This window comes from Xiphias gladius, chromosome 22 (genome assembly GCF_016859285.1).
Source record: "Xiphias gladius isolate SHS-SW01 ecotype Sanya breed wild chromosome 22, ASM1685928v1, whole genome shotgun sequence".
NCBI lineage: Eukaryota > Metazoa > Chordata > Actinopteri > Istiophoriformes > Xiphiidae > Xiphias > Xiphias gladius.
In genome coordinates, this window is record NC_053421.1 from 24,195,302 (window position 1) to 24,218,992 (window position 23,691).

The 23,691-nt window shown below is 41.0% G+C and overlaps 2 protein-coding genes across 3 annotated transcripts in view; both read right to left on the reverse strand.

Annotated features, from left to right (window-relative positions):
- Positions 1 to 1,375: 1,375 nt before the first annotated feature.
- On the reverse strand, positions 1,376 to 5,263 carry bola1 (bolA family member 1). The gene is made up of 2 exons (XM_040118095.1): positions 5,138 to 5,263; positions 1,376 to 2,189 (listed from the first exon to the last, which is right to left on the reverse strand). Exons 1-2 carry the CDS (start codon positions 5,231 to 5,233, stop codon positions 1,713 to 1,715), a joined length of 573 nt encoding a protein of 190 aa, XP_039974029.1. The 5' UTR covers positions 5,234 to 5,263; the 3' UTR covers positions 1,376 to 1,712.
- Positions 5,264 to 9,862: 4,599 nt separating this feature from the next.
- sv2a (synaptic vesicle glycoprotein 2A) overlaps positions 9,863 to 23,691 on the reverse strand; it is a 56,284-nt gene continuing 42,455 nt past the window's right edge. For both annotated transcript variants that reach the window (XM_040117994.1, XM_040117995.1), the window contains exons 11-13: positions 11,823 to 12,029; positions 10,710 to 10,869; positions 9,863 to 10,046 (exon numbers count right to left, since the gene is read on the reverse strand). In XM_040117994.1, the coding sequence (XP_039973928.1) occupies positions 9,863 to 10,046; positions 10,710 to 10,869; positions 11,823 to 12,029 (551 nt within the window). The remainder of the gene's footprint in view (positions 10,047 to 10,709; positions 10,870 to 11,822; positions 12,030 to 23,691) is intronic.

Sequence of the window (23,691 nt, forward strand, 5' to 3'; positions counted from 1 at the left end):
TAATGGTTAGATTTTTAAGTCGATAAAATATATCGGCTGGTTCAGTTTGTGACAAATTAGTCCTTACTCATGTGTTATCAGTAGTTTGTGTTTCAGTGTGACTGCGTGTACAACCCTAAGGAGAAAATGAGAACTGACTGGGTAATTGATGTTTAACTTCAAGGGAAATAATGAAGACATCTTGTATTCATCAGCCCAGGCACCCAGTTCCATTTGTCATATCATTAGTGCACATACTGCCCTCATGTGTTGAGTCACTGGTACTGACATTATCTTTTCAGGCACAGGTATCTCCTGTAATAATTACATTGGACATGGGTCTCTGTCCAACAACACCAAAATAGATTTTAACACAACTTTTGGCACGACCGCCTCGCTAACAACAAGCAACACTTGAGTTCCATTCATTTTATAATAGTTATTTGAGATGGATGTAAATAAGCATAAGTGAAAATTTTAACTGTTCTAAAACTAGCATAATGACGTTAAGTGATTATTTGGGCCTTCCAGAAGGATTTTGATGAAAATTATATCAAACACACTCGACCGACTGGGTGACGAGCCTGTAGAAGACGTACTAGATATATAATGAATCTTCTAGAAGGTGTTAAAGGGCGACTTCGCATTTCTTTCAGCCTCTTAAAAATAAATAAATAAATACATTTTAAAAAATGCCCACATGCCCATTTGTAAAAGAGTTGTTGGTCACTGCATGTATTCCTCCATTCCATGCCAAATGATTTCAGCTATCATCTATGTCAATGTCCATATGGGGACCTTAGATACAGACTTGAAAATTTCAATGAAGGTAGAGGACCTGATTTTTAAGACTTGAACTTCAATGTAATGACACTTCCTCATTGTTTCAGTCAAATACAGTTCACAGATTCATATATCTTGCCGTGTTAATTTCAGTTATGGTAAAGAACACTGTAACTGGATTCAAGTGTTACCCTTGCCACCCAAAAAGTTTAAGCTGGCAAATGCATGTTTAAAGACTTCAATTTCAATAAATATCCTGTCTGGTTAAATGATTTTTTATTTAGACTTTCAATCATGAACTGCAGAAATCGATGGTATTCACAATTTTCTAAGAATTGTTTACTTTCATCCACTTGCAGAAATGAGGAAACATGACCTTCAACTATTGACTTTTGCCCTATAACACTACTAGACAAACAGGGTTTGTTTTTTTTCTTTCTGACACACACACACCAACATACAAAGATTAAGATCTAAATGCCGATGTTATTTAGACAATATGAACTTCTCTGCCAGTAATATTAGCATTTTAAGGCGTAAATCTGATATCAGAGACTATGAGCAAGATCATTGTAATGGAAAGATGCCGCATTGTCCTATGGAATTCAAGTGGTTATTGTTCTTTTTGCTTTATTCGTTCAACAGCCGTGTGGCACTAGTTGATACGGCACAATTTACATTCCAAATACATTTGGAAACTTAATGTTTACAATGAGTGTTTTATTATGATTGGAAAACCACAGATATTCATTTTTGTATTGACATCTGGAAAGGAATCCTAACTGCCATTAAACCAAGGAAGCGTAAATAAAAATAGAAATCCCTTCAGAATCTCACTAACATGTAAAATTGAAGAGGAAAACAAAGAAATACTAATCTTTCTACCTCTCTTACAGCATTCACCTGCCTTCATCACATTTCAATCAGGCTCTGCTTCATAGTCCAACACTTCATTCTCGTCCAGCTTTCAGTTTTTCCTCCACTGTGCGATCCCCCCTCGATCCTCCCATGCAGGGTGGGCTCTTAGCCAGGTCGGGGTTACTCCCCCACTGCTCAAGAGTTTTTGCCTGTATGGCCAGTGCATGAATGCAGCTACTCAACTCCTCCTTCAAAGCCTCATTAACCAGACGGTGGCGCTGTATCAGTGGCAGACCCTCAAACTGGGAGCTCACTACCAGGACACGGAAATGGGATTCAGAACCAGGGGGCACAGCGTGCATATGGCTTTCATTGTGGATCTCTAAGTGGTCCGGCTTGAGTCTGTTGGTTAGTTTGGTTCTGATAGCCCTCTCAACAGGCCGACTGGGATCTGGGTCCATGTGTGCTCTGAAGTGGGCTAGAGGTCGGCTTAGGGCAGGACTGATGGAGACAGGCCGAATACAGCTGAGGACACCGGGCAGCATTAAGAAGTTGTGGTTGGAGACCACCTAAGAGAGCAAGATGGGTATAAACACAGACAATATGCTCTTTAATGATATGACATAAACATGTTCTGGCAGGTATCTTAGGTTAATAGTAGACTTCGACAAGTATTAACACACCCTCCAAAGACCATATTGGAGATCTATTCTATAACGTGTTTTTGATTGGCAGCTTACCAATTGACAATATGACAGCACAGTTTTCATGTCAATGTTAGCCTGTTAGTTAGAGCATTAGTAGGGGCTGTTTATATCAATACGGTGGATTGGTAACGGTGCTGATACGGCCCTATTAGGTGGATCAGGTATTGGCCACAACATAACCAATACACATTAAATATAGTTTCTTTGTCAGTGTCGTCACCAATTACAATGTAGTTTGGTACTAATTACAGGAACTATAAGGACAAAATTCTGAGACTGTTCAATTAGTTGTGTTGAGGTTATTATTGATTTGAACATTACTTTCCATGGAAGAATTTCCTCTAATTAAAACCCAGTGAATATTTATTACTCGTTCATTTATTAATGGAAACGTTATTCTACACTGATGCTGAATTGTATGTTTGTTGATAGACATATTTCACATTTTGCATGTTTAGCTCACCTGCTGTACAGAAGTCTCAAGGTTGTGCTAGCTTAGCATTTAGAAATACTTTAGAAACACTGTTTTCAAAATGGTAATGTGCATCAGTGTCTTGATTCCCACACTGACCACAGCTTTGAACTTCACCATATCCTTAGCTAGACAGAATGTGACCACCTCATTCACCTCTTTCCACAATTTGCTGCTTTTATCGTATTTTTTCAACTGCTCTAATGTGTCAGTCAATGATAACTGTTTAAGTTTCGGGACCTCGTGTGATCCAGGTGAGTCGGGTTGTACCGACCTGAGTGAAACACTCTCTGCATTTTCCTTTGGATGCTTCCTTTTAAACGGTGGTTGGATAGATTTGTCGTGTTTCCTCAAGAAGTTTACAGATAACTTTGCTTTGAGAAATATCTGACTGCGCATTGCCAAACCACTGCCACACTACTGATGTATAGTCCTTTTTTGGCACCAACTCCTCATCTGCCATGCTGCTAGCCCACGTTGATTTGATTGGCAAATATGTCACGCACGAAATAGACCCAATGATTGAGACACATGATATAATTTGGCCAATCAGCACAGCCATCTATTGGGCAATCATTCTGTTGGATTGTGAACGTGGTGTGGAGCTACATTATTGGGGTAGACCAGTGTAAATGTCATAAAATCTCATGATCGCTACGATTCGCTTGAAAAGTAGATTGTGGCCGCCTCCAGGACTGATCGTGATATAAAATCGTCAGATCACCCACCACTTATAATGTAGTCCAGTCCAACACCACCTTTAACTATGACCTCAGTAATGAACATATAATTGAAATTAAACATTTCCGACAATGTCAACAAAAACTGAACACTATAACTTACTAAAAGGTAGGATTTATGTTTATGCTATATGTATATATATATTCGACTCGGCTGGTGCTGATATACCCGCTGCTGACATACCCGCTGCCCTCGACACTTCCCGTACACGCCGAACTGCAACCTGTACGCTGAGGGATGCCGAAGTAACCGATTGGAAGGTTCTGAGCTTGCATTAAGCGTCCATGTACAAGAGTCAGACAGTAGACTCAGTGCATGTTAACCTGTTTGCCTGTGGATATTAAGTCCTGATTCCGGATTGTCGCCTGCGGACTTTTGGAAAGTGGAAACTCGCTGCTGCAGTTTGGTTAAGATAATCAACTTTTAGTGTCTGTTAGTGTTAATAATTGATTTGCATTTTGATTTAAATACTTCTATCATCTCTAGGTTATTTTTTTCATATGCCACTGTAATTAAACTATATACATACAAGTCGGTAGAGTTTTTGTTTACTGTAAAATAAAAAGTAGCATCCACATAATTATCACAGTAAGTTAAGTAAAAACACTTTCATTTCACACGTTATCAGCTTTATGTAGCCATCTGTGGCCTGATGAATATGCAAATTTGTTAGTGAAAAGTGTGATTCTATGACAAGTACTGCCGTAAATCTTATATTTTTTGTCAGAGCGAATGTGCCTTAAATAGATGGACGTGGAGTTGTTATTCTTACTCGATCAGCTGTTAGATTTTGTGCCGTGCTTCTGCGACACTGATTGTGAACATAATTTCATGTGTCTTTTGGCGAGGTAGCTAAAACCTAGAACTAACCTTAGCTAACATGTTGGCCTAGCTATCGTAGCCAGTCCGACTACTCATAATTGAAATGCCGAGCCAACCGACCAAACGGTGACTTTTGCATCGTTTTGGCATGTCGAATCTATTTGTGCAACGCGATCATATACTGGACCACATACTGGACACCATACAATATGGTCGAGGGAACGTTAACGAAAGCATGCGTGTTCAGTATTGTTTACAATTCACCGTAAATGCGAGTCACCCGCAATCTGGCACGAGGGTTACGATGCCACTACAAAACGTCTGGATTTATACAAACAAATTAAAAATTGTAACCCGCCATGCGTAAAACCAAGTAACCCAGTAAACTAGCACGGGGTTAGCTCAGAAGCTCAAGTTAACGCATCGATATAAATAAACCACGTCCTGCCCACTGAAGTGAACAATAGCAGAAATCGCCTAACAAGGCACTATTACAGTTGCATATAAGTTGGTGACACGACTTCTAATCGACGCAAAGCCTTTGTAGTGCCAGCATGCAGGCTGAACTACAGTCAATGAAGTTCAATTGTCGTTTGCTAGCATTAGCGGTTAGCTTACATTATAAACATCACCCAATATGTAAGCAAACTGAGTCATTACACCGAACACCTCCATACAACATAACGTATCCGTCCGTGTTTAATAGTACAGTTAATCAATAACTGAAGAAGCAAACGTTAGCTAAAAGTGTAAGGAGATTTTTTTGGCTGCTCACCTCGCAGGTAAAGTCAGTTGAGTCTCTGGAACCGTTACGCAAAACTAGCCGGAAGTGTAAACACAAAAGCTGGGTCTTGTAGTTTTTTAAGCACATTGTAGTTTTCCGGCAGCATCCCTGAAAGCTGCAGCCTTTTAAGAATTAGTAGTAGCGTGATTTCAGGTAAAAGCGGGGATGTTTTGGGGAAATCTCTCTTTGGACTATACGAGTTTATCCAGTCCGATTAACATACCTACAGGGATGTTATATTTTTTCCCATATCCTGTAGGCAAATTAATTTTTAAAAATTATGGAATTTTTAAATTAATAAAATATCAAATAACACTGTAATGTCATAGCCTATTTGATCATGAGAAAGATGTGAAAAATGTCACATAACATTACTTTCTAACTTGTTTATTTCTTTATTGGTTCTGTTTTACACCTTTTACCCTGATTTTTCGAAAAAAGTCCTTAAAAATGGTTCCGACAAAAATTCAAAATAAAATATAGGATGACTTGGCTTCCTGTTAGAATTTCAACATAAAAGCCACCATTTACAAAAGTCAAAATAGAAGCCGCGTTGAAGCCTGCTACCAGCTGTTCTCAGCTTTTCTGTTTTTTGGTCTGTTACACTTTACCGTAGAGGAAACACACTATTTGTATTGGAAGACATACGTGATATCAAGCCAAGTAGAACGAAAAATTAAACTTCCAGTGGTTTCCATGATAAATATAAAAGTAGTGGGCATAGTACACTTACAGTGTTGTTAAAAAAAGTTGACTGAATTCCTCAGTTTAGATATACATAACCAATATATAACCAACATTTATAGACATAAAGAAATGACAAAGATTGACTTTTCATATTTTTTCCCACGTGTTTATTCTTCATGGTTCTTTGTTATCCATTGTGATTCCAAAGGGTCAGTTGCACATGAAAGTGCAAACCCAATCCAAAATCAACAATGAGAAAATATAAGAAAAAATCTCACACACCTTTAAACAGAACTGATGTTGTCACACTTAGGCTAACTAGGATTCATAACTGGTATTTCACATTGATGTATTTACTTATATTTCATTCTCATTTACAAAATGCACAAAATCAGAGAGACAACATACAGCATTGTTCATTTACACTTTTTATAACTTTTTTTTTTATATTCATGGTTCCACAAACAGTTTCTATACGTACAATCAACTACAGTTCCTACAGCACAGTACAATGACAAAGGTGATAATTTCTTTGTTACATTAAATTAATGGCAATGCAATCTTATTGACAAAAGCCTCAAGACCTATGGTTGTTTTAGAGAGTACACACGTATGTTATCTGTTTAGTCCTGTGTCACTATTAAACCAACACTCAGCATTTAAGTGGACAAGGCCAGCATAATGTAATGTTCTCCGATTCCCAATAGCGTCAAAGGAGAGAATAAGAGACAAATACCCAAATACTTATTGCTTTGTTAACTTTTTGCACTAACAATTGACTGTTGCTCAGGCAACAAGTTCATTATACAAAAAAACCCTGTAACATAAGCTAAGATATGTATCTACGAGAGACAATCTTGACTTGGACGGAGCCTGAATTGAGTCACTGAGACAGTTAAGCGTTTTAACAGCATTCCATGTTGAACAAATACAACAGTTATCTTGACATCGTTGTTCTTAATTTCCATGGGTGATACAGGACAACATACAGAGAATAAGACTGCTGATGCTTAGCTTTTATATTTGTACAGTTAATGTGCCGTTATATACTATCAGTGTGCTTTTAAGAGGGGATCTGGGCAAATTTTGCTCTCTGACTTGCTGGCCATTTTGGCTTCTGAAGCCATTATTTCTTGCACTTTTAAAACAAGATCATCTGGACTCCTAAAGACACGTTCTCAGATGAGCTGTGAAAGGAAAGTCTTCATTACCACATACAATATTGGGTCCAGTTGTTTCTTGTCTCGGCTGAAAACCTACAAAGACCGAATGCAATATAGTGTAGGTTTGAAGAGCTATCTTTTAGTTACATTATAATTATTTTTATTTACATATATTCATATCTATAACAGAAAATTGATGGTGTAATGTGTAAACTCAGGCCATACAAACTATTTGGCAATAATTAATGAAGGGTGGTACTCATGGCACACTCATAGAATATGGGTCAGATGTCAAATTTGAAATTAGATTAGCGTGAGACCGAGTGAGACGGTGAAATGTAAGGGGCAGGTCATCAAAGCTTGCAGCACCTATGTTCACATACTGCACTCGTGTTCACAATATTGTCATTTGGTTGGTTTTAGTCTTTGTGCCCTTATTAAACGCTCACCTGGTTCTTCATTAAATCTCTAGCAAGGCTGCGTCACAATGTGTCTTGAAGAACTCAAGGCATTCACAATTGTGCATGTACGACAGTGTACACTTAGTGCAATGGGTTGTCTATTTTTTCAACTGTCTTGAGTCCACGTATGGCTGCTATCCTACAAAATGGCAGTTTGCACAAAAACATTTTCTGTTGATCTGACACGTCGATGATTGTTTTTCTTTTCTCTTACCATGCAATTGTGAACATATCACTCTTACTTTTCCAGCTCAGGGGATTGTGGCAATAATTTTCGCTGACACTCTGCTGTTGCCTGTGTGGGACATACTGTATGACAATCAGCCCTTGGCAGTGAGTTCTCTAAGGTGAATCTCGTGTTGTATCTAGCTACATGTGTATAACATAGCCCAAGCAAACACAAGGTCCTAGTGCACGCCAAATTCATACCCTTATTATCAGAATAATCCTTTTCAACTGCAATTAATCCTCACTGTTCAACGTGTTACGCGGAAAATATAAAATAGAACAACTCTGCTGTTTTTACTTTGGGTACAATATTTTCCAACTACTTAATTGACAATAAGCTCTAACCTTTCACACTTTCCCGAGCCAAGAGCAGAAAACAGGTTCAGCATGTCCAGTATGCTGTCACACCGTGTTCAGTCATCAACATAAGACGGCTACCCCCCAATCCATTGACCAATAAAACAGAGTTTGCCAAATGTGAAATGGGAAAGGACAATAAATAAACAAATTAATTAAATTAAAATCTCAATATTGCAGAGGATCAATATTGCACGAAGAAGCACACTCACATTAATATAAACATTCAGTTCACACATAGAATTTGATTATAGTTTACCTATTATCTCTTACATACCTAACACACTTTGTGCCTGCACCAAAACCATCAAAACTAAAAGTGTAGCCTTTCTGTGTAACTTTTATCTATGCTTTCGATTGCTTCCACGTGTAATAGTATGAATTTTTAAGTGAATAAAGGAATATTTTCATTTCGAACCGCTCTTGTGCAGTGTGATCTAAGTAAAAGTGGGGTAAGATTCATCAGTGTTCATGGCATCACCGTTAGCAACAGCAGAATAAAAGCACTGGGCCATTTTCTATCAGTCAGAAATGTCAAAATATTACGGCAACTCAAGCCAGACCAATCAATAAGCAACTGCAACATGTCCAAATCGCTGTTTACATGTTGTACTCTCAATTTTCATAAAGTTACATACATACTTTGTGACATGCATAACACCCTCCAAAGCATATTTAACAAGAGAGCAAACATACTGTAAGTCTGGGAGGTGAGGTACTAAAAAGGCATTTCTTACAAAGGGGATATACAGTATGATTGAAAAATGATGACTGAGTGAGAGATTCTGAACATTTTCATCAAGTCAAGAAAATGTTAGGGACATTCACATTGGCTAATGGTTGTGCTTTAAATGTACATATCAACAAATAGCTTAATCTTTGTGATGAAATGGCAATCGTGACAGAACACAATTTTCACTTAGCGTGGGAAACAAACATGTCTGATCTGAATGATCTCATGACTGTTCGGAGGTGATCAAAAACGATGTTTTAAAGGGAAAAGGGACTCAGTTTATCTCCTTATCGCATTCTAACGCTAACAAAAGCAAACCTGGAATGTTCTATAATCTATAAAATGGCAGTTAGTCTGTACACCAACACAAGACCTAGGGAGATAAAGAATGACAACAGGTCTTCGTTAAAGAGAAAGCCAAGAGAGGGTAGTCTTGGTTTTACCCCGCAAAGTCAAAAATGCTTCAAACCGAGGCCTTAAATGTCAAATTTTTGATTCTACGTCCGACAAGGGCAAAGCACTCAAGACTTGAGAGGTGAGTTGAATTTTCTCAGAGGAATGGAGGTGACTACAGAGAACTCTGCGACAATGGCTAGTGGTCATTTCTATGAGTCTATTTGCATGGCTCATTATCAAGAGCCCCCGTGACCTGACCTCCAACCCCGGGCGTATGTGCTTATAATGGGGGGCCCAAATCTAAGTGAACTGTCGTATCCCAGGGATATAAAATGCCACGCTCTTACTGAACACCCTTAACATTATGTTTGCCTCATGTTTTCATTGGCATCAATTCTGAGCAATCATGAATAATTTGGCCCAATCAGCTCAAGGCTTAACCAGGCATTATAATTGTTGGTCACAGCTCCATTTATCTCTATAGCATGGAGGGGTACATATCAAATAATCCCAAATATTTGCAGCTCAGCAGATTTGAGTTGCTCTTCTGCGTTGTGTTATGTGCATAAAACTTTACTTTATAATCGCCGGGGAGGGGTTAGAGGGTAGGATCTGGAGGGCTCTTGAGCTGTTCGTTCACAGTGTGGCGAAAACTCTTCTGCGCCCCCCCCATAAAGTTGTTGGCGCCGCACTATTGCAGCACCTGGCCCCGCGTCTCTGGTAGTTTGAGAGCCAGAAAACTGCCCGCCGCCAGTGCCCCCGAGGCGAAGAGTATGGGCACAGCCTTGGTTATACCGACAAACGAGGTGAAGATGCTTATGCCCAACACAGCCGCTAGCTTACAGAGGGCGTTGAGGAAGCCAAATGCTGTGGTTCTGGGAAAACAAGAGGAGATAAAGATAAAGAAGACAGAGTCAGTTCCTTGTTACTGTTTAGAAGGAGTAAAAACAGCAAAAGGAAAAAATCAGTGGAGCAATACGGCACATCTTTCACTTTGTACCCCAGGTACAGCCATTTTCTTGCTAAAATTAACTGTTAAAGATGAGTCTCAGAACTGTCTGTGTTTACACATTATTCATTGTAGAGGCTGTAGGGAATGTATGTAACCACCAGATGGCGGTACACCTCCTAAAAATCAACATTCCCAAAAGCTGTTCTACCAAATACAGACTGGCAATAGGAGAGATGCATGATGTTCCTGCTTTGGTGAGATTTTTGAGTTACGTTCCATACAAACAGCCATGTTTTATGACATATGCGGTTCAATTTCAATTAGTAAGGCAAATAAGGATTTACATAATCTGCTATTTAAGTTGGGACAAAAAAAAAAAAAAAACTAAGAGCAAATCCTGCTAAAGCCATTAGATGGCAACAAGACAGCTGAATGCTTGACATCACAAGCACCGCCAATGATTTCACCCAACAATGTCATCCATCCCTGTAAGCCAACCAATCATCGCGGTTTACCTCTAATGACATAATTCAGCATGTCGTTCACAGTGTCACGGAGATTTCAGGGCCTGCCTAAAGCGCCCTACCTCTTGTCAGAGGGGTAGAGCTCAACGGTCAGCACATCCAGGGCGTTCCAGGAGGCGATGCTGATCCCCCCGAACAGGCAGAGCAGAGCAATCATGGCTGACTCGCTGTTGCCAAAGGACAGGAAGAAGCAGCTGATGCAAGATATCACACTGGAGCCCGCTGTTAAATAGAGGGAGAATATAGAGGTGACACATCACGGCAGGAAGAGAGATGCTGCATAATTTAACTGACAATTACTTGACATTAGCCTTTTATTTTTTAAATTTCTACAGACAGTACATGCCAGAAAGTGCAATAGACATGGTCCCATCAGTGCTCTGTCCAGATCACATAGCTATTGAGCAGAAAAACTTAATATTTTTGTTTCCTAAAACAAGAATGATTGGCCCTCTCAATTGCAAAACTGACACTGTTAATGGCACCTTTTATCAATAGAGTCTAAGAATAATTACAATACTTGGGCATCTGGATTGATGAAAAGACTTTTGTTGTATATACAGTATTAAAGTATTCATTGATAACCTAAGGATGAAGTTGTAGCTGTTAAACAGAAATGAGGCATGTTTCCCCAGATCCTGTAAACAGAGGGTTGTGGAGGACATTTTTGTCTCAGTCCTAGATTACGTTGATGTTATGTACAGATGCATAAATCGGCCTCCACTCTGAATCCTCTGGATGTCAGTTACCTCTCTGCACTCACATTTGTAGCTACACTTTTCATGCGGGCTGGCCAACACCTCTTTGTAAGAAGAGAGCATCATCTGCTTCAGTTATTTACGTAGTACTTCTTTTTAGATTAAATACTCCTCACCGGGAGATCTGGAGCTTATCAAACTTGCTCTGCAGGCCGACTTCGACATCTCCTGGCAGAGAACCGAGCAGCTCCACAGCAGCAAATGAGAACTGTGCCTTCAATATCTAACCAGTGGTTTGCAAGGTAGAAGAGAGCGTTTCTGATCTTTTAATTCCCAGTTTTCCTAGCTGCCCTTTATTAAAGAAATTAAATGGTCAAAAGTGACTGCTGCACATAAAGGATGCTGATATATAAACTAAAATCTCCTTCCCTTCCAACACACATGATGCTGATTGACGTGGCCCTGCACCCATATTACCTAGCATCCTCAGCCGTCCAATCTTATCCATCAGCAGCGCGGAGACAATGTTGCCTGGCAACACAGCCAAGGTGCCCAGGAAGCTGACAAAGTAGACCATGTAGGCATTGTTCTCATCACTGATGTCACTGAGCAGGCAGCCCTCTTTGTTGTGCAGGAAAGTGCTGTTGACGAGCTTGCAGTTGATCAACCTATACTTGAAGAGATCTGGAGAGAAACAACGGGGGTGGGGGTGGGGGGGTGGGGGGTGTAGAAGATGGCGGGAGAGGAGACAGAAAGGGAGTGGAGTTGAAGGGGTTGTTTGGTAAACTTGTCGCCAGAATGGGGAGAAAAGCTGCTGACTGCAATGACTGATCTGCTATTAATGTTAAACAAGCCAGTTTTGGACATTTATAACTCTGTGAACGAGCTGCAACTAAAAAAAAAACTTGCACCAGACTCCAGTAACATGACATCAGTAGAATTCTCAGGGAGTTTTTGATTTTTTTTATTAACTGTCTTTCTAATTTCTTAAGACTTCCTACCACCTATAGTCCTTACATTCCAGAGGGTAAATATTCTACCTTTTATTCCACCAGGTGGACCTGACAGCTGTAGCTTCTGTTATGTTACAAAGTCAGGTTTTATTTAATAAAAGCCTTCCAACAGTTCAGGGCGTGTAATCCCTCACAGAGAAAGTTTTACATGTGAAACACCTACAGGAAGTGTTAAGTTTAGTTAACGCCAGGAAGACAGCACAGTAGACTGGATGAGGGTGCATGAAATAGGACAAGTGGGGAGACGCTTACCTCACCCAACTATTATTTCTAAAAAGTCAACATAACACATGAGATTTTCCTTTTCGTGAACACACAATACCTGACGGCAATGCTGTGGGGTTATTTCACAGCAATGCTTTTCCTAAAGATGAATGCTTATTCGAAACTCAAGAGTGTTCGGCATTACTAAACTCTGAAAAACAAAGGAATTTATTCAAAACGAAATACATCATTTCAAGTAAATCATTTAGAACATTTGCACTGACTCATCTTAAAAATACACGTGTGAATCATTACTTGAATTTTTTTCGGGTTCATTTTTTAATTTTTTGAATTGAATTGTTTTATTTTCTTATCGCCTGCTTAAGAGTGTGGGGGAAACTGCTGATCCGGGGGCTGTTGGTACTCTGCTATGGTAGGGGATTTTCTTTTAATGTCTTTTAGGAGATCGGTTTCGTCTTTTCCAGCTCCTAAAACAATGGCATGTCAAACAGGGGCAGGCCTGAGAGCAGCTACTATTCCAACCCTGGAAGCAGAGCTGCAATCCTTGCTGTAATCCTGGAAAAAACAGCTGCCATTCTCGCCCCGACCACGGTCAAAAAAGATGCAATTCTTGCTTGGGACATGTGGGAAAATGTTGCAATAATTTCTCGAGCTTGGACAAAAACGGGTGTAACTTCTTCAATAAACATGTCCAAAAATTCCGCAATTCCTCCTTCCACCATGTTGAAAAAGGTTGCAACTGTTTCTTCAGCCATGGACGAAAAAGATGCAAATCTTGTTCGGGACATGTGGAAAAATGTTGCAATAATTTCTCGAGCTTGGACAAAAACGGGTGTAACTTCTTCAATTAACATGTCCAAAAATTCCACAATTGCTGCTTCGACCATGTTGAAATACATGGCAACTGTTTCTCGAACCGTGGTCAAAAAAGCTGCAAGTCTTGCACGAGAGACGGCAAAAAACTTTACAGTTATTTCTCTGGCCCTTGTGATACTGGTTAAAATGGCCGCTTTGCCCAAGGACACAACAGCTTTTGATAAACTGTTGTCTGGTGCGTCGGCTGCGGGAGAATCAGTCGAAGTTCCTCCTGGCAGTCTGCCCGCACGTGGTGGTGTCCCTGGGCCGACTGACCAGATATTTTCCCAGTTTCTCTCATTTAGGGGACAAGAATGGCAAAAAGGTAGAGACAGGAAGAGACCAAGAGGGGGAGGCATAACCTTCTCACTGCCAGAATCCCTCCTGCGACTCACAGCAGCTCTGCAGACAGCGGTGCCATCCTGCTCTCGTTCTCTTTGCTGAGTTTCATCACTCAGACTGTCCAAGCCTATGGAATGGCTACCACCACTCTGGCACAGCAACCTGAAATTGCTGTAGTTTCTGGCCTTTGTCTGGACGGGTGGTGGTACACGCTCACGTTGAGGCGATTCGTGGAGAACAGGTTCTGATGGGTTGGTGCTCGATGAGCCGGAGAGAGTACGTCCCCAAGCAGACCTGATTAGGTGACCAGCGGCTTTGGTGACCATAGGCACCACAACAAATCCCAAGGTAAAGATGGGCATGTTCGTGAATACAGGAAGTGGAATAAAGATGTCAGTAGTGTCGTAACGTTTTAAATGACAAGCGGAAGCGACGTTGATGGATTCTTCGGCGTACCCTGTCAGTAACTCGACTGGAGTCGGTGGACTTTGAATACTGACTTGTCCCAGCCAGTACCTAGATACTGACATCAAAGACAGATTTCGTCATAAAGGCCGAGACTGGAAATGACGTCACACTCGCGTGACGTCACGAGTGTTTCAGGAGCATTTCTGTTTTTTTTTAAATTTATTTTGTTTTTGTTTGTTTTGTTTTTGTTTGTTTTTGTTTTTGTTTGTTTTGTTTGTTTGTTTTTGTTTGTTTTTAAATGCCATTTTCGGGCGATTCCGCTCTCAGCATCATACGTTGCTTAGACTCGTCGTTTAAATCAAAGGCGCTTCGTTTCCTGTCACATTAGTGCCTGCGTGTGCGTGTGTGTGTGTGTTTGTGGAAAAGTACCTGACAGTACTTCGGTTTGGATTAGAAACAAACTTGTATGCGTTGTGTTCAAAATCCACCATGCACATGTTGTTACTATACAGGCCATAGCCAAGTATGAATCCCATGTACAACAGCAGCGCAGTGTGCTCTCTGACTGTAGACTGTACGTACTGGCGGCTAGGTTCTACAGTATCGGCACCGTGGACGGAGCCGGAGATTGAACTGAATTTCCCGTTTCACATCTAAACCGCAAACTGTGTAATTAGCACGATCGTAACTACACACGGAATACTGCGCAGGCTATCGGTGTCAAATGACTTGGACACTTTGGCGACGCTCGCATCGCCTGAATAGACGATCTTTTTTCAGGCCGGCAGAGACCCGCGGCTCCCTGCTGCACATTTGACGTCTGTTTCAAATGAAACGACACAATCCTGTAAAATGCTCCTGTTTACAACCTGGAACATACTGATAAGAGAATAACACGAACCTTTCTGCCCCACGGACAAAGTGCGTTGTGATTCGACGATGATTATTTATTATTAATAATTAAAACCAAAAAAAAACACTGTACTGTAGCTATCGGCTGTATTATTACACATATTGAGTCCAACTTTCTCCAGAAAGATGTTCACTGTTTTTTTAGGAGACAGTTTTGACTCTTAACTATTTTTAAATGCTTAATCTTTGCCTTAAGGCAGCTCTTTTTCTACTCCTGCTACTTACTGTATCTATACTTAGTGCATGTGGTAGCCAGTGGTGGAGGTAACTAAGTACATTTACTCAAGTACCTAAGTACAATTTTGAGGTACTTGTACCTTACTTGAGTATTTACATTTTCTGCTACTTTATACTTCCACTCCACTACATTTCTCAGGCAAATACTGTACTTTTTACTCCACTACATTTTTTGACAGCGTAAGTTATTAGTTACTTTTAAGCTTTTACACAATGGATAATATAACAAACTTTTCACTTACGATAATTTGTTAAAGATTAAACCAGTGGTTTCCAACCTTTTCGTCTTCTGACGTCTTACAAAAGGCAGTGTGTAGTCGGGGTCGCATTTCAGGACTCTACCACTCGTCGACAGCTCCACCAAATATTGATTTTCCCCTCTAAACGTCTCACATGGTTTGATTTCAATCAGCTTTCAAATGATCCGATTTCTCACCGCAAATCAAAGATAAGAAAAAAAAGTCCAAAATCTGAAAACAGAATTGTGTATCAGAACTTTGCCCCCCCCCCATCCATCATCTCACGACCCCTCAGATTTATCTGGGGGGGGTACAGAGGATGGCGGGAGAGGAGACAGAAAGGGAGTGGGGTTGAAGGGGTTGTTTGGTAAACTTGTCGCCAGACTCCAGTAACATGACATCAGTAGATTCGCAAAGAATTCTCGGGGAGTTTTTGATTTTTTTATTAACTGTCTTTCTAATTTCTTAAGACTTCATAGTACCTATAGTCCTTACATTCCAGAGGGTAAATATTCTACCTTTTATTCCACCACGTGGACCTGACAGCTCTTGCTGCTTTTATCTTAGAAAGTCAGGTTTTATTTAATAAAAGCCTTCCAACAGTTCAGGGCGTGTAATCCCTCACAGAGAAAGTTTTACATGTGAAACACCTACAGGAAGTGTTAAGTTTAGTTAACGCCAGGAAGACAGCACAGTAGACTGGATGAGGGTGCATGAAATAGGACAAGTGGGGAGACGCTTACCTCACCCAACTATTATTTCTAAAAAGTCAACATAACACATGAGATTTTCCTTTTCGTGAACACACAATAACTGACGGCAATGCTGTGGGGTTATTTCACAGCAATGCTTTTCCTAAAGATGAATGCTTATTCGAAACTCAAGAGTGTTCGGCATTACTAAACTCTGAAAAACAAAGGAATTTATTCAAAACGAAATACATCATTTCAAGTAAATCATTTAGAACATTTGCACTGACTCATCTTAAAAATACGTGTGAATCATTAGTTGAATTTTTTTCGGGTTCATTTTTTAATTTTTTGAATTGAATTGTTTTATTTTCTTATCGCCTGCTTAAGAGTGTGGGGGAAACTGCTGATCCGGGGGCTGTTGGTACTCTGCTATGGTAGGGGATTTTCTTTTAATGTCTTTTAGGAGATCGGTTTCGTCTTTTCCAGCTCCTAAAACAATGGCATGTCAAACAGGGGCAGGCCTGAGAGCAGCTACTATTCCAACCCTGGAAGCAGAGCTGCAATCCTTGCTGTAATCCTGGAAAAAACAGCTGCCATTCTCGCCCCGACCACGGTCAAAAAAGATGCAATTCTTGCTTGGGACATGTGGGAAAATGTTGCAATAATTTCTCGAGCTTGGACAAAACAGGTGTAACTTCTTCAATAAACATGTCCAAAATTCGCAATTCCTCCTTCCACCATGTTGAAAAAGGTTGCAACTGTTTCTTCAGCCATGGACGAAAAAGATGCAAATCTTGTTCGGGACATGTGGAAAAATGTTGCAATAATTTCTCGAGCTTGGACAAAAACGGGTGTAACTTCTTCAATTAACATGTCCAAAAATTCCACAATTGCTGCTTCGACCATGTTGAAATACATGGCAACTGTTTCTCGAACCGTGGTCAAAAAAGCTGCAAGTCTTGCACGAGAGACGGCAAAAAACTTTACAGTTATTTCTCTGGCCCTTGTGATACTGGTTAAAATGGCCGCTTTGCCCAAGGACACAACAGCTTTTGATAAACTGTTGTCTGGTGCGTCATGGCTGGAGAATCAGTCGAAGTTCCTCCTGGCAGTCTGCCCGCACGTGGTGGTGTCCCTGGGCCGACTGACCAGATATTTTCCCAGTTTCTCTCATTTAGGGGACAAGAATGGCAAAAAGGTAGAGACAGGAAGAGACCAAGAGGGGGAGGCATAACCTTCTCACTGCCAGAATCCCTCCTGCGACTCACAGCAGCTCTGCAGACAGCGGTGCCATCCTGCTCTCGTTCTCTTTGCTGAGTTTCATCACTCAGACTGTCCAAGCCTATGGAATGGCTACCACCACTCTGGCACAGCAACCTGAAATTGCTGTAGTTTCTGGCCTTTGTCTGGACGGGTGGTGGTACACGCTCACGTTGAGGCGATTCGTGGAGAACAGGTTCTGATGGGTTGGTGCTCGATGAGCCGGAGAAATCGTCCCAAGCAGACCTGATTAGGTGACCAGCGGCTTTGGTGACCATAGGCACCACAACAAATCCCAAGGTAAAGACGGGCATGTTCGTGAATACAGGAAGTGGAATAAAGATGTCAGTAGTGTCGTAACGTTTTAAATGCAAGGCGGAAGCGACGTTGATGGATTCTTCGGCGTACCCTGTCAGTAACTCGACTGGAGTCGGTGGACTTTGAATACTGACTTGTCCCAGCCAGTACCTAGATACTGACATCAAAGACAGATTTCGTCATAAAGGCCGAGACTGGAAATGACGTCACACTCGCGTGACGTCACGAGTGTTTCAGGAGCATTTCTGTTTTTTTTAAATTTATCTTGTTTTTGTTTGTTTTGTTTGTGTTTGTTTTTGTTTGTTTGTTTTTAAATGCCATTTTCGGGCGATTCCGCTCTCAGCATCATACGTTGCTTAGACTCGTCGTTTAAATCAAAGGCGCTTCGTTTCCTGTCACATTAGTGCCTGCGTGTGCCTGCGTGTGTGTGTTTGTGGAAAAGTACCTGACAGTACTTCGGTTTGGATTAGAAACAAACTTGTATGCGTTGTGTTCAAAATCCACCATGCACATGTTGTTACTATACAGGCCATAGCCAAGTATGAATCCCATGTACAACAGCAGCGCAGTGTGCTCTCTGACTGTAGACTGTACGTACTGGCGGCTAGGTTCTACAGTATCGGCACCGTGGACGGAGCCGGAGATTGAACTGAATTTCCCGTTTCACATCTAAACCGCAAACTGTGTAATTAGCACGATCGTAACTACACACGGAATACTGCGCAGGCTATCAGTGTCAAATGACTTGGACACTTTGGCGACGCTCGCATCGCCTGAATAGACGATCTTTTTTCAGGCCGGCAGAGACCCGCGGCTCCCTGCTGCACATTTGACGTCTGTTTCAAATGAAACGACACAATCCTGTAAAATGCTCCTGTTTACAACCTGGAACATACTGATAAGAGAATAACACGAACCTTTCTCCCCCGCGGACAAAGTGCGTTGTGATTCGACGATGATTATTTATTATTAATAATTAAAAACAAAAAAAAAACACTGTACTGTAGCTATCGGCTGTATTATTACACATATTGAGTCCAACTTTCTCCAGAAAGATGTTCACTGTTTTTTTAGGAGACAGTTTTGACTCTTAACTATTTTTAAATGCTTAATCTTTGCCTTAAGGCAGCTCTTTTTCTACTCCTGCTACTTACTGTATCTATACTTAGTGCATGTGGTAGCCAGTGGTGGAGGGTAACTAAGTACATTTACTCAAGTACCTAAGTACAATTTTGAGGTACTTGTACCTTACTTGAGTATTTACATTTTCTGCTACTTTATACTTCCACTCCACTACATTTCTCAGGCAAATACTGTACTTTTTACTCCACTACATTTTTTGACAGCGTAAGTTATTAGTTACTTTTAAGCTTTTACACAATGGATAATATAACAAACTTTTCACTTACGATAATTTGTTAAAGATTAAACCAGTGGTTTCCAACCTTTTCGTCTTCTGACGTCTTACAAAAGGCAGTGTGTAGTCGGGGTCGCATTTCAGGACTCTACCACTCGTCGACAGCTCCACCAAATATTGATTTTCCCCTCTAAACGTCTCACATGGTTTGATTTCAATCAGCTTTCAAATGATCCGATTTCTCACCGCAAATCAAAGATAAGAAAAAAAAGTCCAAAATCTGAAAACAGAATTGTGTATCAGAACTTTGCCCCCCCCCCATCCATCATCTCACGACCCCTCAGATTTATCTGGGGGGGGTACAGAGGATGGCGGGAGAGGAGACAGAAAGGGAGTGGGGTTGAAGGGGTTGTTTGGTAAACTTGTCGCCAGACTCCAGTAACATGACATCAGTAGATTCGCAAAGAATTCTCGGGGAGTTTTTGATTTTTTTTATTAACTGTCTTTCTAATTTCTTAAGACTTCATAGTACCTATAGTCCTTACATTCCAGAGGGTAAATATTCTACCTTTTATTCCACCACGTGGACCTGACAGCTCTTGCTGCTTTTATCTTAGAAAGTCAGGTTTTATTTAATAAAAGCCTTCCAACAGTTCAGGGCGTGTAATCCCTCACAGAGAAAGTTTTACATGTGAAACACCTACAGGAAGTGTTAAGTTTAGTTAACGCCAGGAAGACAGCACAGTAGACTGGATGAGGGTGCATGAAATAGGACAAGTGGGGAGACGCTTACCTCACCCAACTATTATTTCTAAAAAGTCAACATAACACATGAGATTTTCCTTTTCGTGAACACACAATAACTGACGGCAATGCTGTGGGGTTATTTCACAGCAATGCTTTTCCTAAAGATGAATGCTTATTCGAAACTCAAGAGTGTTCGGCATTACTAAACTCTGAAAAACAAAGGAATTTATTCAAAACGAAATACATCATTTCAAGTAAATCATTTAGAACATTTGCACTGACTCATCTTAAAAATACACGTGTGAATCATTACTTGAATTTTTTTCGGGTTCATTTTTTAATTTTTTGAATTGAATTGTTTTATTTTCTTATCGCCTGCTTAAGAGTGTGGGGGAAACTGCTGATCCGGGGGCTGTTGGTACTCTGCTATGGTAGGGGATTTTCTTTTAATGTCTTTTAGGAGATCGGTTTCGTCTTTTCCAGCTCCTAAAACAATGGCATGTCAAACAGGGGCAGGCCTGAGAGCAGCTACTATTCCAACCCTGGAAGCAGAGCTGCAATCCTTGCTGTAATCCTGGAAAAAACAGCTGCCATTCTCGCCCCGACCACGGTCAAAAAAGATGCAATTCTTGCTTGGGACATGTGGGAAAATGTTGCAATAATTTCTCGAGCTTGGACAAAAACGGGTGTAACTTCTTCAATTAACATGTCCAAAAATTCCACAATTGCTGCTTCGACCATGTTGAAATACATGGCAACTGTTTCTCGAACCGTGGTCAAAAAAGCTGCAAGTCTTGCACGAGAGACGGCAAAAAACTTTACAGTTATTTCTCTGGCCCTTGTGATACTGGTTAAAATGGCCGCTTTGCCCAAGGACACAACAGCTTTTGATAAACTGTTGTCTGGTGCGTCGGCTGCGGGAGAATCAGTCGAAGTTCCTCCTGGCAGTCTGCCCGCACGTGGTGGTGTCCCTGGGCCGACTGACCAGATATTTTCCCAGTTTCTCTCATTTAGGGGACAAGAATGGCAAAAAGGTAGAGACAGGAAGAGACCAAGAGGGGGAGGCATAACCTTCTCACTGCCAGAATCCCTCCTGCGACTCACAGCAGCTCTGCAGACAGCGGTGCCATCCTGCTCTCGTTCTCTTTGCTGAGTTTCATCACTCAGACTGTCCAAGCCTATGGAATGGCTACCACCACTCTGGCACAGCAACCTGATATTGCTGTAGTTTCTGGCCTTTGTCTGGACGGGTGGTGGTACACGCTCACGTTGAGGCGATTCGTGGAGAACAGGTTCTGATGGGTTGGTGCTCGATGAGCCGGAGAGAGTACGTCCCCAAGCAGACCTGATTAGGTGACCAGCGGCTTTGGTGACCATAGGCACCACAACAAATCCCAAGGTAAAGACGGGCATGTTCGTGAATACAGGAAGTGGAATAAAGATGTCAGTAGTGTCGTAACGTTTTAAATGCAAGGCGGAAGCGACGTTGATGGATTCTTCGGCGTACCCTGTCAGTAACTCGACTGGAGTCGGTGGACTTTGAATACTGACTTGTCCCAGCCAGTACCTAGATACTGACATCAAAGACAGATTTCGTCATAAAGGCCGAGACTGGAAATGACGTCACACTCGCGTGACGTCACGAGTGTTTCAGGAGCATTTCTGTTTTTTTTAAATTTATCTTGTTTTTGTTTGTTTTTGTTTGTTTGTTTTTAAATGCCATTTTCGGGCGATTCCGCTCTCAGCATCATACGTTGCTTAGACTCGTCGTTTAAATCAAAGGCGCTTCGTTTCCTGTCACATTAGTGCCTGCGTGTGCCTGCGTGTGTGTGTGTGTTTGTGGAAAAGTACCTGACAGTACTTCGGTTTGGATTAGAAACAAACTTGTATGCGTTGTGTTCAAAATCCACCATGCACATGTTGTTACTATACAGGCCATAGCCAAGTATGAATCCCATGTACAACAGCAGCGCAGTGTGCTCTCTGACTGTAGACTGTACGTACTGGCGGCTAGGTTCTACAGTATCGGCACCGTGGACGGAGCCGGAGATTGAACTGAATTTCCCGTTTCACATCTAAACCGCAAACTGTGTAATTAGCACGATCGTAACTACACACGGAATACTGCGCAGGCTATCAGTGTCAAATGACTTGGACACTTTGGCGACGCTCGCATCGCCTGAATAGACGATCTTTTTTCAGGCCGGCAGAGACCCGCGGCTCCCTGCTGCACATTTGACGTCTGTTTCAAATGAAACGACACAATCCTGTAAAATGCTCCTGTTTACAACCTGGAACATACTGATAAGAGAATAACACGAACCTTTCTCCCCCGCGGACAAAGTGCGTTGTGATTCGACGATGATTATTTATTATTAATAATTAAAACCAAAAAAAAACACTGTACTGTAGCTATCGGCTGTATTATTACACATATTGAGTCCAACTTTCTCCAGAAAGATGTTCACTGTTTTTTTAGGAGACAGTTTTGACTCTTAACTATTTTTAAATGCTTAATCTTTGCCTTAAGGCAGCTCTTTTTCTACTCCTGCTACTTACTGTATCTATACTTAGTGCATGTGGTAGCCAGTGGTGGAGGGTAACTAAGTACATTTACTCAAGTACCTAAGTACAATTTTGAGGTACTTGTACCTTACTTGAGTATTTACATTTTCTGCTACTTTATACTTCCACTCCACTACATTTCTCAGGCAAATACTGTACTTTTTACTCCACTACATTTTTTGACAGCGTAAGTTATTAGTTACTTTTAAGCTTTTACACAATGGATAATATAACAAACTTTTCACTTACGATAATTTGTTAAAGATTAAACCAGTGGTTTCCAACCTTTTCGTCTTCTGACGTCTTACAAAAGGCAGTGTGTAGTCGGGGTCGCATTTCAGGACTCTACCACTCGTCGACAGCTCCACCAAATATTGATTTTCCCCTCTAAACGTCTCACATGGTTTGATTTCAATCAGCTTTCAAATGATCCGATTTCTCACCGCAAATCAAAGATAAGAAAAAAAAGTCCAAAATCTGAAAACAGAATTGTGTATCAGAACTTTGCCCCCCCCCCATCCATCATCTCACGACCCCTCAGATTTATCTGGTGTCCCTTTATGTAAAACTGTAAATAAAGTAGCTCAAACTAGCACCACCTCCAGCAGCTACAACAGTTACATGCTGCTACACAATGATGCTTCAGCATCAATTATCTATTGATGTCATATATGATAAAATATCAATCAGAGGGACCAAACCCGTACTTTTACTTTAATACTTTAACTACATTTTGCTGCTAATACCTATGTACTTTTACTTAAGTAGGATTTATCACGCAGGAATTTATCATGCAGGAATGTTACTTGTAGTGGAGTATTTTTACATTGCTATGTTGGTACTTTTACTTAAGTAAAGGATCTGAATACTTCTTCCACCACTGGTGGTAGCTACCCTCTTCCTCTTTTATTGCTTGCCCGGAGGATTCATCTATTTGTTCCCTGTAAATGAGTTTATGTGGTGCTGTGTGTTTGTGTGTGGAATTTTTTTCCCCTTACCTGACTCAAGTGTCTAAAGTCAGAGGGTGGTTCTATGTTGTAGCCCCGCTGTAAAGCCCTCTTAAAACAAACCTCACTTAAAAAGTTCGCTCAACTCTGTTATAAATTGTCACCACAGGTTTTCAGAGTAGTGACCAAGTGATCATTTGTGCTAATAGGATACATCTACAATGTCTCA